At 38.1% G+C, this 17,028-nt stretch overlaps 1 protein-coding gene across 3 annotated transcripts in view; it reads left to right on the top strand.

Moving 5' to 3' along the window:
- REXO5 (RNA exonuclease 5) overlaps positions 1 to 17,028 on the top strand; it is a 54,025-nt gene that overhangs the window by 16,777 nt on the left and 20,220 nt on the right. For all 3 annotated transcript variants that reach the window (XM_061152969.1, XM_061152968.1, XM_061152970.1), the window contains 4 exons: positions 10,118 to 10,206; positions 11,436 to 11,551; positions 13,716 to 13,854; positions 13,997 to 14,091. In XM_061152969.1, the coding sequence (XP_061008952.1) occupies positions 10,118 to 10,206; positions 11,436 to 11,551; positions 13,716 to 13,854; positions 13,997 to 14,091 (439 nt within the window). The remainder of the gene's footprint in view (positions 1 to 10,117; positions 10,207 to 11,435; positions 11,552 to 13,715; positions 13,855 to 13,996; positions 14,092 to 17,028) is intronic.

Below are 17,028 nucleotides of genomic sequence, written 5' to 3' on the forward strand. Positions count from 1 at the left end.
GGGTCGTCATTACCGTCTTTGTAAATTCCATATATATGTCATATAAATTCCATATATACAGTGTTAATATACTGTATTGTTGTTTCTGTTTCTGACTTACTTCACTCTATAATAGGCTCCAGTTTCATCCACCTCATTAGAACTGACTCAACTGTGTTCTTTTTTTTTAATAGCTGAGTAATATTCCATTGTGTATATGTACCACAACTTCCTTATCCATTCTCTGCCGATGGACATCTAGGTTGCTTCCATGTCCTAGCTATTGTAAACAGTGCTGCAGTGAACATTGGGGTACATGTGTTTCTTTCAGTTCTGGTTTCTTAGGTGTGTATGCCCAGCAGTGGAATTGCTGGGTCATATGGGAGTTCTGTTTCCAGTTTTTTAAGGAAATCTCCACACTGTTCTCCATAGTGGCTGTACTAGTTTGTATTCCCACCAACAGTATAAAAAGGTTCCCTTTCTCCACACCCTCTCCAGCATTTATTGTTTGTAGACTGCCAGGGTCCAGCCCCAGCAGGATCCAGGGGAACCCTCAGGATGAACTGCGTCGGCGAATGAGAGAGAGAGAGAGAGAGAGAGAGAGAGAGAGACCAGACCAGGATATGCAGCAGAGTCTGGCAGTTACTTTATTTTTCACTATAGCCTTTATACCCTAAGTTGGTACATTTCTAAGGGGCAGATAAGCATACAGACTTAGTTTATCATTACATCAGCTTGTCCTTCATGAAACCAGGTGTTCTCTGTATATTTTTGTTTATGAGAGTCTTTTCCCATAGATGTTTTGTGCATTATCTTCTGGCCTTGAGCTTAGCAGAAAACAGAAAAGTGGCAGTCTCATGATACAGCAGGTTGCAGCAGCAACATTTTATGTTAACATAAAAGTCAGTCTTTTTGCAGAAGTTCTCAGCTAAATTTATCTAAAAAGTTTAGCACACAAAGACTCTGCGGCTCTGGTGAGGGAGCCCCTGTTTAGCACTCGTGGTTAAAATTAACAATTATCTTATTGTTTTTACACTAGGGCTAAACTTGTATTTTTCTATATCTCCAACTATATTAACAATAGTTTCCACTGCACAACCTCAGCACATTAACATCAATCAAATGTTGATCTAATAACCACTTTTAAAACAATATTTTTTGTATTCTCTAATAAGGCTTCCTCACCCCCCAAAGGGCTCTGTGCCTATTAGGGCCCTTTTTATGATTAATCTCTATGTATAATATCTTTTGGCTTTCAGGCTTGTTGACAATTTATGGCTTGCACCTGATATAACTTTAAGCAACTTCAGTAGCCGACCCTGTCTTTTTTGTGGTTAATCTATTTTCTTTCTATTAGGTATCATCTCCGTGGGAACTAGATAGGATTACATTTTTACAGAACAGAAATGCAAAATATTGCAAAAACAGATATGGCACAAAACAGGCTCTTAGTCTAAAAGTTAATTACCTGTAAGAAGTCACCAGCTAATCTCTATCTAAAGTATTTTTTATTAGGCACATTTGTGGCTATTTTATTTGTGGAGCTTTTCTCACCCTGCGGAGGGACCTATGCTTAATGGTGTCTTTTGATAGCGTACTGTGCTTAGGATGTTTAGAACAATCGTGAGCATTTTTTGCAATGGGAGCACACATTTATCAAACAAGCCAGAATGCCAGCAAAAGGGTTTGAATTGAAGCATTTCCTTCATCCCTGGCCCCTTCATAGCGTAGCAGCGTCCAGGAGATTTATTAATTAGGGTTTTAAGTTGGTCCTCATTCAGTGAAAGAGGAGCAGGAGAGCTCTTGGCGGGCAACACAAGAATCTGCAACAGGGCAAATAAGAACAACAACAGAAAAGGGGAGAGGATACAGGGTGGGGTAGAGGCCGAGGCCAACCTGGAGTGTCCCTTATCCTAGACGGCCTTGCCTGTCAAGTTTTTTCCTCGTGACCTCGTAATGGATGGGGTCCCGGACAGCCTTGCCTGCCCGGTATTTTCTTCATGACCTCGTCACGGGCGGGACCTCCCACAATGGCTCCCGGCAGTAGACTTTTTGATTCTGACCCATATGAGATGGTACCTCATTGTGGTTTTGATTTGCATTTCTCTAGTAACGAGTGATGTTGAACATATTTTCATATTTTTATTTTTGTTAGCTATCTGTATGCCTTCTTTGGAGAAATATCTATTCAGTTCTTTGGCCCACTTTTTGATTGGGTCATTTGTTTTTCTGGTATTGAGCTGGATGAACTGCTTATATGTTTTAAAGATTAATTCTTTGTCAGCTGTTTCATTTGCTGTTATTTTCTCCCATTCTGAAGACTGCCTTTTCACCTTGCCTATAGCTTCCTTCATTGTGCAAAAGCATTTAAGTTTAATTAGGTCCCATTTGTTGATTTTTGTTTTTATTCCCATTACTCTGGGAGGTGGGTCATAGAGAATCATGCTGTGATTTATGTCAGTGTTCTGCCTATGTTTTCCTCCAAGAGCTTTATAGTTTCTGGTCTTACATGTAGATCTTTAATCCATTTTGAATTTACCTTTGTGTATGGTGTTAGAAAGTGTTCTAGTTTCATTCTTTTACATGTAGTTGACCAGTTTTCCCAGTACTACTTGTTAAAGAGATTGTCTTTTCTCCATTGTATATTTTGCCTCCTTTGTCAAAGATAAGGTGTCCATAGGTGTGTGGATTTATCTCTGGGCTTTCTGTTTTGCTCCATTGGTCTATATTTCTGTCTTTGTGCCAGTACCATACTGTCTTGATGACTATAGCTTTGTAGTATAGTCTGAAGTCAGGCAAGTTGATTCCTCCAGTTCCATTCTTCTTTCTCAAGATTGCTTTGGCTATTTGAAGTTTTTTTGTGTTTCCATACAAATTGTGAGATTATTTGTTTTGGTTCTGTGAAAAATACCGTTGGTAGCTTAATAGGGATTGCATTTAATCTGTAGATTAATTTGGGTAGTAAACTCATTTTCACTATATTGATTCTTCCAATCCACGAACATGGTATATTTCTCCATCTATTTGTGTCATCTTTGATTTCTTTCATCATTGTTTTATAGTTTTTTGTATATAGGTCTTTTGTTTCTTTAGGTAGATTTATTCCTAAGTATTTTATTCTTTTCATTGCAGTGGTGAATGGGATTGTTTTCTTAATTTCTCTTTTTGTTTATTCATTGTTAGTGTACAGGAATGCAAGAGATTTCTGTGTGTTAATGTTATATCCTGCAACTTTACTATATCATTGATTAGCTCTAGTAATTTTTTTGGTGGTATCTTCAGGGTTTTCTATGTAGAGGATCATGTCATCTGCAGTGAGTTTTACTTCTTTTCCATTCTGGATTCCTTTTATTTCTTTTTCTTCTCTGATTGCTGTGGCTAGGGCTTCTGAAACTATGTTGAATAGTAGTGGTGAGAGTGGTGAGCAAGACTTGTCTTGCTCCTGATTTTAGAGGAAATGCTTTCAATTTTTGCCATTGAGGATAACATTTACTGTGGGTTTGTCATATATGGCTTTTATTATGTTGAGGTATGTTCCTTCTATGCCTGCTTTCTGGAGAATTTTTATCATAAACGGGTGTTGAATTTTGTCAACAGCTTTCTCTATGTCTATTGAGATAATCATATGGTTTTTATCTTTCATTTCATTAATATGGTTTATCACATTGATTGATTTGCGAATATTGAAGAAGCCTTGCATCTCTGGGATAAAACCCACTTGGTCATGATGAGTGATCTTTTTAATATGTTGTTGGATTCTGTTTGCTAGAATTTTGTTAAGGATTTTTGTATCTATGTTCATCAGTGATATTGAACTGTAGATTTCTTTTTCTGTGTCATCTTTGTCTGTTTTTGGTATTAGGGTGATGGTGGCCTCATAGAATGAGTTTGGGAATTTACCTTCCTCTGCAATTGTCTGGAAGAGTTTGAGTAGGATAGGTTTTAGCACTTCAGTAATTTTTTGGTGGAATTCACCTGTGAAGTCATCTGGTCCTGGGCTTTTGTTTGTTGGAAGATTTTTTTATTACAGTTTTGATTTCCATGCTTGTGTTGGGTCTGTTAAGATCTCTCTTTCTTCCTGGTTCAGTTTTGGAAGGTTATACTTTTCTAAGAATTTGTCCATCTCTTCCAAGTTGTCCGTTTTATTGGCATATAATTACTCATGGTAGTCTCTTATGATCTTTTGTATTTCTGTGTTGTCTGTTGTGATTCTTCAGTTTCATTTCTAAGTTTATTGATTTGATTCTTCTCTTTTTCTTGATGAGTCTGGCTAACAGTTTGTCTATTTATCTTCTCAAAGAACCGGCTTTTAGTTTTGTTGATCTTTGCTATAGTCTTCTTTGTTTCTTTTCCATTTATTTCTGCTCTGATTTTTATGATTTCTTTCCTTCTACTAACTTTGGGGTTCTTCTTTTCTTCTTTTTCTAGTTGCTTTAGGTGTAAAGTTAGGTTGTTTATTTGATGTTTCTCTTCTTTTTTGTGGTAGGCTTCTATTGCTATGAACCTTCCTCTTAGCACTGCTTTTTCTGAATCCCATAGGTTTTGGGTTGTTGTGTTTTCATTTTCATTTGTTTCTATGCATATTTTGATTTCCTTTTTGATTTCTTCCATGATCTGTTGGTATGCAAAAGTGTGTTGTTTAGCCTCCACATCTTTATATTTTTAATAGTTTTTTCTTGTAGTTGAGATCTAATCCTACTGCATTGTGATCAGAAAAGATGCTTGAAATGATTTCAAGTTTTTAAAATTTACCAAGGCTAGATTTATGGCCCAGGATGTGATCTATCCTGGCGAATGTTCCGTGTGCACTTGAGAAAAAGGTGAAATTCATTATTTTGGGGTGTAATGCCTTATAGATATCAATTAGGTCTAACTGGTCTATGGTATTATTTAAAGCTCGTGTTTCCTGGCTAATTTTCTGTTGGTTGATCTATCCATAGGTGTGAGTGGGGTAGTAAAGTCCCCCACTATTATTGTGTCACTGTTAATTTCCCATTTCATACTCATTATCATTTGTCTTATGTATTGAGGTATCCTATGTTGGTTGCATATATATTTATGATTGTTATATCTTCTTCTTGGATTGATCCTTTGATCATTATGTAGTGTCCTTCTTTGTCTCTTATCATGGTCTTTATTTCAAGGTCTATTTTATCTGATATGAGTATTGCTACTCCTGCTTTCTTTTAGTCTCCACTTGTATGCAATAACTTCTTCCAGCCCTTTACTTTCAGTCTGTATGTGTCCCTTGGTTTGAGGTGGGTTTCTTGTAGACAGCATATATAAGGGGTCTTGTTTTTGTATCCATTTAGCCAGTCTTTGTCTTTTGGTTGGAGCATTTAACCCATTTGCATTTAACATAATTATTGATAAGTATGATCCCGTTACCATTTACTTTGTTGTTTTGGGTTCATTTTTATAAACCTTTTCTGAGTTTCCCGTCTAGAGAAAGATACTTTAACTTTTGTTGAAGAGCTGGTTTGGTGGTGCTGAATTCTCTCAGCTTTTGCTCGTCTGTAAAGCTTTTGATTTCTCCTTTATATCTGAATGAGATCCTTGCTGGGTAGAGTGATCTTGGTTGTAGGTTATTCTCTTTTATAACTTTAAGTATGTCCTGCTGTTCGCTTCTGGCCTGAAGAGTTTCTATTGAAAGATCACCTGTTATCCTTATGGGAATCCTCTTGTGTGTTATTTGTTGCTTTTTCCCTTGCTACTTTTAATATTTGCTCTTTGTGTTTGACCTTTGTTAGTTTGATTAATATGTGTCTTGGTGTATTATTAATATGTGCCTTGGGTTTGTCCTGTTTGGGACTCGCTGGGGTTTTTGGACTTGGGTCACTCTTTCCTTCCCGATTTTGGGAAGTTTTGACTATTATCACCTTAAGTGTTTTCTTATGCCCTTTCTTTTTGTCTTCTTCTTCTGGGACACCTATGATTCTAATGTTGGGATGTTTAATATTGTCCCAGAGGTCTCTGAGGTTGTCCTCATTTAACTTTTTTTTTTCCTCTCTGCTTCATTTATTTCCACCGTTCTATCTTTCACCTCACTTATCCTCTCTTCTGCCTGTTATTCTACTGTTTGTTCCCTCCAGAGTGCTTTTAATCTCAGTTATTGCATTGTTCATTATTAATTGACTCTTCCTTATTTCTTCTAGGTCTTTGTTAAACATTTCTCATATCTTCTCAATCCTTGTCTCTAGTCTACTTATCTGTAACTCCATTTTGTTTTCAAGATTTTGGATCATTTTTACTATCATTCTGAATTCTTTTTCAACTAGACTCCCTATCTCCTCCTCTTTGGTTTGTCATGTTCCTTCACCTGCTGAATATTTCACTGCCTTTTCATTTTGTTTAGATTACTGTGTTTGGGGTGCCCTTTCTGCAGGCTGGAAGTTTGTGGTTCCTCTTAATTGTGAAGTCTGCTCCCTGTGGATGGGGTTGGAATAGTGGCTTGTCAAGTTTTCTTGGTTTGGGGAACTTGCGTCTGTGTTCTGGTGGGTGGAGCTGGATCTCTTCTCTCTGGAGTGCAGTGAAGTGTCCAGTAGTGAATTTTGTGGTGTCTATGGGTTTGGCATGGCTTTGGGCAGCTCGTCTTTTAATGTTCAGGGTTGTGTTCCTGTTTTGCTGGAGAATTAGCGTGGTATGTCTTGGACTGGAACTTATTGGCTCTTGGTTGGAACTTGGTTTCAGTTAGTTGTGGAGACTTTTGGGTGAGCTCTTGTCTATTAATGTTCCCTGGAGTCAGTTCTCTGATGTTCTAAAGTTTTGGAGTTAAGCCTCCTGCCTCTGGCTTTCAGTCCTTCTCTTACTGTAACCTCAAGACTTCTCCTTCCATACTGCACAGAAGATAAAACCCTTAGGTTAATGGTGAAACAATTCTCCATAGCCAGGGACACCAGGGAGATTCACAGAGTTATATAGAGAAGAGAAGATGGAGGAAGGAGATAGAGTTGACCTCAAGGAGAAAAGGGAGAGTCAAAAGGTGAGAGAGCAATCAAGCCAGTAATCAAATCCCTAAGTGAAAATGGATACTGAAGACTAGATTTTTAAAAGTACAAAATTGCTAAAAAATATCAAGAATCAAAGATTAAAAACCTAGAAAAGAGGTTAGACTCTCATAAGTACAATATAAAAAATACAAAACAAAATCAATCACAAAAATTAAAAAAAATTATATATATGGAATTTGTTTTTATAAACTAGGTTTTTTTTTGAAAGGTAATAGTAGGCTATAAAAATGGAAGTTAAAGGAGTAATAACTAAAATTTTTTTAAAAATTAAGAAGTGATAATAGTAAAAATATACCTAGGAATTTCTCTGGAACTGTTGTGGGCAGTGTGGGGTCAGTTCAGGGTCAGATAGTCCCTTGTTCCAGCTTGTACTTGTTCTCAAGGTCTATAGGTGCCCCTCAAATGTGCAGTCTCAGTATTAACTGCCTGGTTTTAGTCTGATGCACCTATCACTTCCAGAGTGGTTCCTCCTTTGTTTATTTTGGCTTCTTCTATTTGCAGGTCTCTTCAGTGTATAATTTCCGCCCTGACACAGGGGTCAAAGGTGGTTACTTATTTCGGCTCACTCGTTCAGTTGTATTGTGGGGAGGGAGGGACACTGCAAACAAATACTGCTGGCATATGTGGGGAGTGCTTATGGTGGATGGACCACACTGGGTTTGCCACAGCCCAAGGTGGCATGTACTTCCTGGGTCCACACTTTTCAGGCTCCAGGGTGCTCTGCAAGGGCGCTGTCCCAAGTGGGCCCTGCATTTCATGCACTTCCCAGGTCTAAGCTGCTCAGGTTCTTGGTTTCTCCATGGAAGCACAGACCCTGATGGGCTGTGCGTTTTGTGCCCTTCCAAGGTCCAAGCAGCTTATGTGAGACCTGGTGCTTGGTGAGTGCACTGTCCCAGGTGGGCTATGTGTCTTATTTACCTCCTAGGTCCTGGCTGCTTGGTTTCTCAGGTGTGCAGTGAGAGCACAGTCGCAGATATGCCATGTGTCTCCTCTGGGGAGCTGATCTCAGGCTGTGATGCTCCTGGCAGATGTCAACCGTCCAGGATCCCAGGAAGACATGGTTAGCAACTGGGAGCCTGCTCAGTTTGTTGGAAGATGTTGTCTCTAGGGCCAAGATTGCAGCAGCCCCTTGCCTTCCAGCTCTGGCTGTCACATGCCTGTTGTCTCTCTGCCTTCGGGGAGGGACAGCCCTATACAGCAGCTGGCTTGCTGTCCTTGGTATTCTCTCAATCCTTCATTATGTGAGCATACCAGGGATCGCCAGGTGGTGTTAGAGCCTTTTGAGGGAAAGGTCTTTTTTTTTTTTTTGTCTCTGGGGAGCCCATGGTTTGGGTTGCTGTCTCACATTAGCTCCCTCAGATTGTCCTCAGGGCATTCAGGCCTGGTCCTTGTCATGAGCCTCTATGCCATTTCTCCATCTCCACTTGCAGTTGCAGTTAGGCACATATTCTGTGGGTTTTGTTTTTTTTTTCTCCTGGTTGTGTTGCTCTCTGAGATTCCAAAACTCCCCACAGACATGCCTGTGAGAGGGCTTCCTACTGTTTGGAAACTTCTCTTCCTTCATGACTCCCTCCCCAGGCTGGGTCTCCATCCCTAAATCTGTCTCTGTTTCTGTCTTATATTTTATCCTACCTCCTTTCAAAGAGATTGGACTGCCTTTGTGGGTGCCTGGTGTCCTTTGCCAGTGTTCAAAAGTTGTTTGCTCAACATTCAAATGATCTTTTGATGAATTTGTGGGGGAGAAAGTGGTCTCCCCATCCTATTTCTCCTCTATCTTTGGACCTCCTCCCCCCAAACTTTTTACAAGGCAGCTGCATAATTTTACATTCCCTCAGCAATGTATAAGGTTTCCAATTTCTGCACATCCTTACCAACACTTGTTATACTCTTTTTGATTATACCCATCCTAGTGTGAATTAGTATCTCATTGTGATTTTGGTTTGTATTTCTCTGATGGCTGATGATATTGAGCATCTCATTATATGCTTATTAGCCATTTGTATATCTTTTCAGATCCTTTGTCCATTTTTTAATTGAGCTGTCTTTTTTAATTAAATTACTGGAGATCTTTTTGTATTCTGCATACATAACTTTCCTTTTAAAATAGATTTACTTAAGTAAAAAAACTATTTGTAAGATGGAGTTCACAGTTCATATATCATAGAATTGCCATGAAGATTGAGTTAATGTACAGAAAAAGCTTAGCATGGGGCACATAGTGCTTTAAAAAAATTATTTTGTGGTATTATTGATACTAATACTACAGATAAGGAGGTCAGCAAGTACAGTGTCTCCAAGATTTGAGAATATTCCTTTTTGGCTAGACTATTTTAATTCTTTTAATTGTAATCAGTTGGAAATTTCAGGGTACTGTGACATAGAAACTGGTCAAAGCTTTTCATACTCCCCTTAGTTTCTTGTCAGATAAAATCTAAGTGTTACCTTTACTGTTTCAGCCTCTATCTGAAGGTAGGAGTCTTCAGTGATTCAGACACTTTTGGGCTTCTGAGATGAATGTGCCTGATTTATTGACTTAGGAAGGGGTATCCTAAGCCTATGTCTGAGCCTCTGTAGGGAATTTTCAGGCTGGGAGTTTAGAAAATGCAGCACATTTCTAAAAAGAGATCTCAGAGAAATTTTAAGGGTAAGGTTGAGTACTAGAGTATATATGGTGAATGTTAGTTAAACTTTTAGATCTCTGCTATGGTGGAATTTCATTCCTATTTTTTCTTGTTTTGTTTAGGAAAGAAAAATACCACATACAGTCATTTGCATACTTTATTCATCCTCTCTTAGTGCCTACATGGAAAAGGTCCCGTGACTTTGGATTTAGGTGCAATTTGTTATTGCTAATAAGGAGGAAAAAATTGCTACTTGGTAACTGCAAGGAAGTCTAGGCCCTAGTAGCCCCAATAACAGCAGCCTACATTATTCTCCCCAAATATAAAAATTAGTAGATGGATAAAAAATTAAGGACAGAAATTATTTCATTTAATCTTCATATTTCAGGTGTCTAACATAGAGAAGATGCCCCACAAATGTGGAATCTGTTTTCCCTGAATAAATATAGGAGTGATATTTATCATTTCTAGTTCTAAAGGTAAATGTTTTATTCCTTTTCCTCCTAGGTTTTCCTAACTGTGAAAACTTTGTACCTACCAAATGTAATGGTTCTGTAACAGACAACAGTCCTCTCTTTGGCCTTGACTGTGAAATGGTAAGTGCTGCTTTTGATATTCCACTGAAGTGTTGCACACTAGGGTCTAGTTGTCTTGATTGTTTCAGTTCTAGCATTCAGTTTAAATAACTGAAAGTTGACCTATTTCATCACATTTTAGGAAAATTGAATCTTTGCTTCAGGATGAGGAATAAATATCACATAAGTTTTCTAACTTGTTCAATCTAATTTTTGATTATTACTCAAAGTTGTTTGCTTCTTTTTTTTTTTTTAATTTTGCTGCACTGGGACTCTGTTGCTGTGCAGGCTTTCTCTGGTTGCAGCGAGCAGGGACTACTCTGTAGTTGCAGTGCAAAGGCTTCTTGCGGTGGCTTACCTTGTTGCAGAACATAGAATTTAGGGCACATGAGCTTCAGCAGTTGGAGTTCTTGGGCTTAGTTACTCCATAGCAGCGTGTGGAATCTTCCCATTCAGGGACCAAACCGATGTCCCCTGCATTGGCGGGCGAATTCTTAATCACTGGACTACCAGTTGAAGTCTGCTTCTGTCTTTTGCACAGGTTTTTTTGTCATTGTTGCCTTGAAGACTTGCCTCAATTACCATTGGTTTGACTTGGTTTTACACATTTAAGATTAGAAGGATTTCCCTGCTTAAGCTTCCTTTGTGTTTCACTTTGTCTAAACCTCCTTTCAAATGCTGTGTATTCCCTCACTTAGTGCTCAAGTAATAGTTTCTCAACTCTTAACAGTGGATAAGACCTAAGGATTTGGAGTCATATCAGTGTGTGTATCCTGGCCTTGCCTGTCTCCTTGGACAAACTAATTCCCTAATTCTCCCTCTGTGAAGTGAGGATAATGTTAGAGGCTATTTCATGGGGTTATTATGAGATGGTACATAAAATACCTAGTATTGCATTAGATAATAGTGCATGCTAATAAAAATTACTTTGTAGTGATACTTAGCATAATATTGGGTTGTAGTACACAGTAAGTGGTACAATTATAATTGATGTTATTGTGTCTGTCGCTCTTAAGCACATCCTTCCCAGAGAAATTGTACTGTGTTGGTTACCTTTAACTATAATAATGTTCAGCAACCTGCCTAGCTTTAATTTCATACATATTGGATCTTCTAGTCAGCAAACAGCTGTACTGTTGTCTCAGGGACCCCAGTAGATTAGAATAGATGACAGCTGATATGGTCTTAAATAATGAGAGAAAGCAAGAGCTTCCACAGTTTAGCAGCCTAACTACATCCTAATCTTTCAGTGCCTTACGTCCAAGGGAAGAGAACTAACACGTATTTCACTGGTTGCTGAAGGAGGCAGCTGTGTTATGGATGAACTTGTTAAACCTGACAACAAGATTGTGGACTACCTCACCAGGTACTTTTTAACCCTGCCTCCAGCTCTTGATAGATGTCAGACTAGAGTGAATTGAGACTTACCAGGAATAGCCTGTAGCTTCTGTTTAGTTAAGTATTATCTACTTACTATCAAAGAAAAGGCTTGGGTACCACAACTGTAAATTTTAATACTGAAATTGTACAATGTCGGTATATAATGCTCTTATCCTTCTTGCTCTCTAATTTTCCTGTGACTTTAAGTCACCAGAATATTATCTTCCTTGTCATAGAATCTGACAGTTGTAGCAGCTGCCAAATACCTTTGCTCTCTGATAAGACCCCATCAGAAAAATCTATAAATCATCTTTTGGTTGTCAAATGATCTTAGACCTTAATCTCCTTTGGCCCCAGAAACCAAAACAAAACTAAGTTTTCCACAGCAGAAATTTGAAGTTCAAGAATTTTTTTTATCATTCCAAAGATTAGCATGCAATTTCAGAATGTACACAGTACTGTGATTAGGCAAAGAAAAGCCAGGAAATATTACTGTTGTTGCCCATTGTAGTTACATCTATCAGTTCATGCTTACTTAGGCACAGAGAGGCCATGATAATGATGAAGACTGTCCTGTTAGTAGACAAGACAATTACATGATTTGTTAGGGAACAGTCATATGTGACAAAGCTGTATGTCTAAGCGTGTTTATCATAGTATTGAAAAAATATGGGAATATGAATGTAGGGGGTTGGTTACAAAGAAAATAGGGGGTTGGTTAAAATGTTCTATCTACTTAATGGAGTACTCTAACCATTTAAAAGGGTGTGCTGAAATAGATTTATTGATATGAAAACTTGTTCATGACATATAGAAAATGTTATGTTTATATTATATAGTAATATGCATTATGATTGCCCTGTGGCTTGTGGGATCTTAGTTCCCCAATCAGGGATCAAATCTGGGCCCACTGCAGTGAAAGCAGGGAATCTTAACCTCTGAACCACCAGGGTAGTCCCATGATAACATTTTAAAAATTTTATTTATTTTTTCATTTTTTTAACTTAAATTTATTTATTTTTAATTGGAGGACAATTGCTTTACAATATTGTGTTGGTTTCTGCCATACATCAACATGAGTCAGCCATAGGCACACATATGTCCATTTCCTCATGAATCTCTCTCCCACCTTCTACCCATCCCATCCTACTAGGTAGTCACAGAGAACTGGATTTGCACTCTCTGTATCATATAGCAAATTCCCATCAGCTATCTATTTTACATATGGTAATATATATGTTTCCATGCTACTCTCTATTCAACCCACCCTCTCCTTTTCGCCATGTCCACAAGTCTGTTCTTTATGTCTGTGTCTCCATTGCTGCCCTGCAAATAGGTTCATCAATACCATATATATTCTATATATATAAATTAATATATGATATTTGTTTATCTCTTTCTGACTTACTTTACTCTGTATAATAGACTCTATGTTCATCCACCTGATTAGAACTGACTCAAATGCATTCATTTTTATGGCTGAATAATATTCCATTCTATATATGTACCATAACTTCTTTATACATTCATCTGTCCATGGACATCTTAAGTTGCTTCCATGTCCTATTATAAATAGTGCTGCAGTGAACATTTGGGGTACGTGTATCTTTTTCAGTTATGGTTTTCTTAGGGTATATGCCTAGAAATGGGATTGTTGAGTCCTATGGTAGTTTTATTCCTAGTTTTTTTAAGGAATCTCCATACTGTCTTCCATAGTGGCTGTATCAATTTATATTACTACCAACAGTACAAAAGTGTTCCTTTTCTCCATACTCTCTCCAGCATTTATTGTTTGTAGATTTTTGGATGATGGCCATTCTGACAGGTGCATTTCTCAAATAATGAGCCATATTGAGCATTTATTCATGTGCTTATTAGCCATTGCATTTTTATAAAAATGAAACATACATGAATATATATGTATCAAAAAATATGAAAGGGTATTAAAGTGTAAAAAGTGATCTCTGGGTAGTGGGATCATAGGCAGTTTTTAATTTCTTCTTTGTTCATTTTCAACCTTATTACACTGAGCATTTATTAATGTTTTATCAATTTTTTAAAATATTCTTTTCAAAGTGACTTTCCAGGGAGGAAAACTTAGTAATACCCTGGCTTGTCCATTTCTCTCTCTTTTTTTTTTTTGTTGAAAGTTTTTCGGGAATCACAAAGAAGATTCTTAACCCAGTGACAACCAAACTCAAAGATGTACAGAGACAGCTGAAGATGCTTCTTCCTCCTGATGCTGTGTTAGTGGGCCACTCCTTAGATTTAGATCTCAGAGCACTGAAAGTGAGTATCTGATTTAGGACTTAGTTTTTCTAGCATATGTGCCTGTTTTATCTATCTTGGAGCTAAAGCCTTCTGTTCCCCAGTCCACTTATTTTTTCCTTTAGTATAGGATGCTACTCATTCGCTTCTCTTTCCTCCTCAGATGATACATCCATATGTTATTGATACATCATTGCTTTATGTCAGAGGGCACGGCAGAAGATTTAAGCTCAAGTTCTTAGCTAAAGCTATTTTGGGGTAAGTTTGTTTGAATATTATAATATTATCCTGATAGACTGCATATAAATTAGCATATTGTGTCTTATTTAAAGCATATTGCAAAAGTTCAGCCTCTCTGCTCTTCCTCTTTCTTAGTTTGTAAACATTATTAGGAATTCTGAGATCCTAACTTCAGAGAGAAGTATGACTCATAAATGAAAAAACTATGGGAATAAAAAAAGAGTTGCATTCGTAGCTGAAGGTTGATGGATAGAACTGGACAGAAGGGGCAGAAAAGTTACCCAAAACTTTGAAACAACATTCCTATATTGAATGTATCCTAATACGTATAAACACATGTATAATGATGTTCATTATAAGTGTGGTTTAAAATAGCGCCCAAATCTTCAGATATTCTACAAGACTAGTTAAGTAAATTATGGTTATCTGTATAACTAATGCTTTGTTATTGAATGTGATGATTATGTGCTAATAGTTGAGTTGCTCAGTCGTGTCCGACTCTTTGTGACCCTGTGGACTGCAGCACACCAGGCCTCCCTGTCCATCACGAGTTCTTAGAGTTTACTCAAACTCATGTCCATTGAGTCGGTGATGGCACCCAACCATCTCATCCTCTGTTGTCCCCTTCTCTTCCTGCCTTCAATCTTTCCCAGCATCAGGGTCTTTTCAGATGAGTTAGTTCTTTGTAGCAGGTGGCCAAAGTATTGGAATTTCACCTTCAGCATTACTCCTTCCAATAAATATTTAGGACTGATTTCCTTTAGGATGGATTGGTTGGAACGCCTTGCTGTCCAAGGGACTCTCAAGAATCTTCAACACCACAGTTCAAAAGCATCAATTCTTTGGTGCTCAGCTTTCTTTATAGTCCAACTCTCACATCCATACATGACTATTACAAAAACCATAGCTTTGACTAGACTGATCTTTGTTGGCAAAGTAATGTCTCTGCTTGTTAATACACTGTCTGTGTTGGTCATAGCTTTTCTTCCAAGGAGCAAGTGTCTTTTAATTTCATGGCTGCAGTCACCATCTGCAGTCATTTTGACTGTGACTGGCGATGGAAGTAAAGTCCAATGCTATGAAGAGCAATATTGCATAGGAAGCTGGAATGTTAGGTCCATGAATCAAGGTAAATTGGAAGTGGTCAAACAGGAGATGGCAAGAGTGAACATCGACATTTTAGGAATCAGTGAACTAAAATGGACTGGAATGGGTGAATTTAACTCAGATGACCATTATATCTACTACTGTGGGCAAGAATCCATGAGAAAAAATGGAGTAGCCATCATAGTCAAGAAAAGAGTCTGAAATGCAGTACTTGGATGCAATTTCAAAAATGACAGAATGATCTCAGTTCATTTCCAAGGCAAACCATTCAATATCACAGTAATTAATCCCAAGTCTAGCCCTGACCAGTAATGCTGAAGAAGCTGAAGTTGAATGGTTCTGTGAAGACCTATAAGACCTTCTAGAACTAACACCCAAAAAAGATGTCCTTTTCATTAGAGGGGACTGGAATGCAAAAGTAGGAAGTCAAGAAATACCTGGAGTAAAGGCAAATTTGGCCTTGGGATACAGAATGAAGCAGGGCAAAGGCTGATAGAGTTTTGCCAAGAGAATGCACTGGTCATAGCAAACACCCTCTTCCGACAACTCAAGAGAAGACTCTGTGCATGGACATCACCAATTGGTCAATACTGAAATCAGATTGATTATATTCTTTGCAGCAAAGAAGGAGAAACTATACAGTCAGCAAAAACAAGACTGGCAGCTGACTGTGGCTCAGATCATGAACTCCTTACTGCAAAATTCAGACTTCAATTGAAGAAAGTAGGGAAAACCACTAGACCATTTAGGTATGACCTAAATCAAATCCCTTACGATTATACAGTGGAAGTGACAAATAGATTCAAGGGATTAGATCTGACAGAGTGCCTGAAGAACTGTGGCCAGAGGTTCTTGACATTATATAGGAGGCAGTGATCAAAAGCATCCCCAAGAAAAAGAAATGAAAAAAGGCAGAATGGTTGTCTGAGGAGGCCTTATAAATAGCTATGAAAAGAAGAGAAGTGAAAGGCAAAGGAGAAAAGGAAAGATATACCCATCTGAATGCAGAGTTCCAAAGAATAGCCAGGAGAGATAAGAAAGCCTTCCTCAGTGATTAATGCAAAGAAATAGAGGAAAACAATAGAATGAGAAAGACTAGAGATCTCTTCAAGAAAATTAGAGATACCAGGGGAAAATTTCATGCAAAGATGGGCACAATAAAGGACAGAAATGGTATGGACCTAACAGAAGCAGAAGATGTTAAGAAGAGGTGGCAAGAATGCACTGAAGAACTATACAAAGAAGATCTTCATGACCCAGATAATCACGATGGTGTGATCACTCACCTAGAGCCAGACATTCTGGAATGCGAAGTCAAGTGGGCCTTAGGAAGCATCACTACAAACAAAGCTAGTGGAGGTGATGGAATCCCAGTTGAGCTATTTCAAATCCTAAAAGATGATGCTGTGAAAGTGCTGCACTCAATATGCCAGCAAATTTGGAAAACTCAGCAGTGGCCACAGGACTAGAAAAGGTCAGTTTTCATTCCAATCCCAAAGAAAGGCAATGCAAAAGATTGCTACCGCGCAATTGTACTCATCTCACACACTAGCAAAGTAATGCTCAAAATTCTCCAAGGCAGGCTTCAACAGTACACGAACCGTGAACTTCCAGACGTTCAAGCTGGTTTTAGAAAAGGCAGAGGAACCAAAGATCAAACTGCCAACATCCACCAGATTGTCAAAAAAGTAAATGAGTTCCAGAAAAACATCTACTTCTGCTTTATTGACTATTCCAAAGCATTTGACTGTGTGGATCACAATAAACTGTGGAAAATTCTAAAAGAGATGGGAATACCAGACCATCTGACCTGCCTCCTAAGAAATATATATGCAGGTCAAGAAGCAA

This window comes from Dama dama, chromosome 10 (assembly GCF_033118175.1).
Source record: "Dama dama isolate Ldn47 chromosome 10, ASM3311817v1, whole genome shotgun sequence".
Taxonomy (NCBI): Eukaryota; Metazoa; Chordata; class Mammalia; order Artiodactyla; family Cervidae; genus Dama; species Dama dama.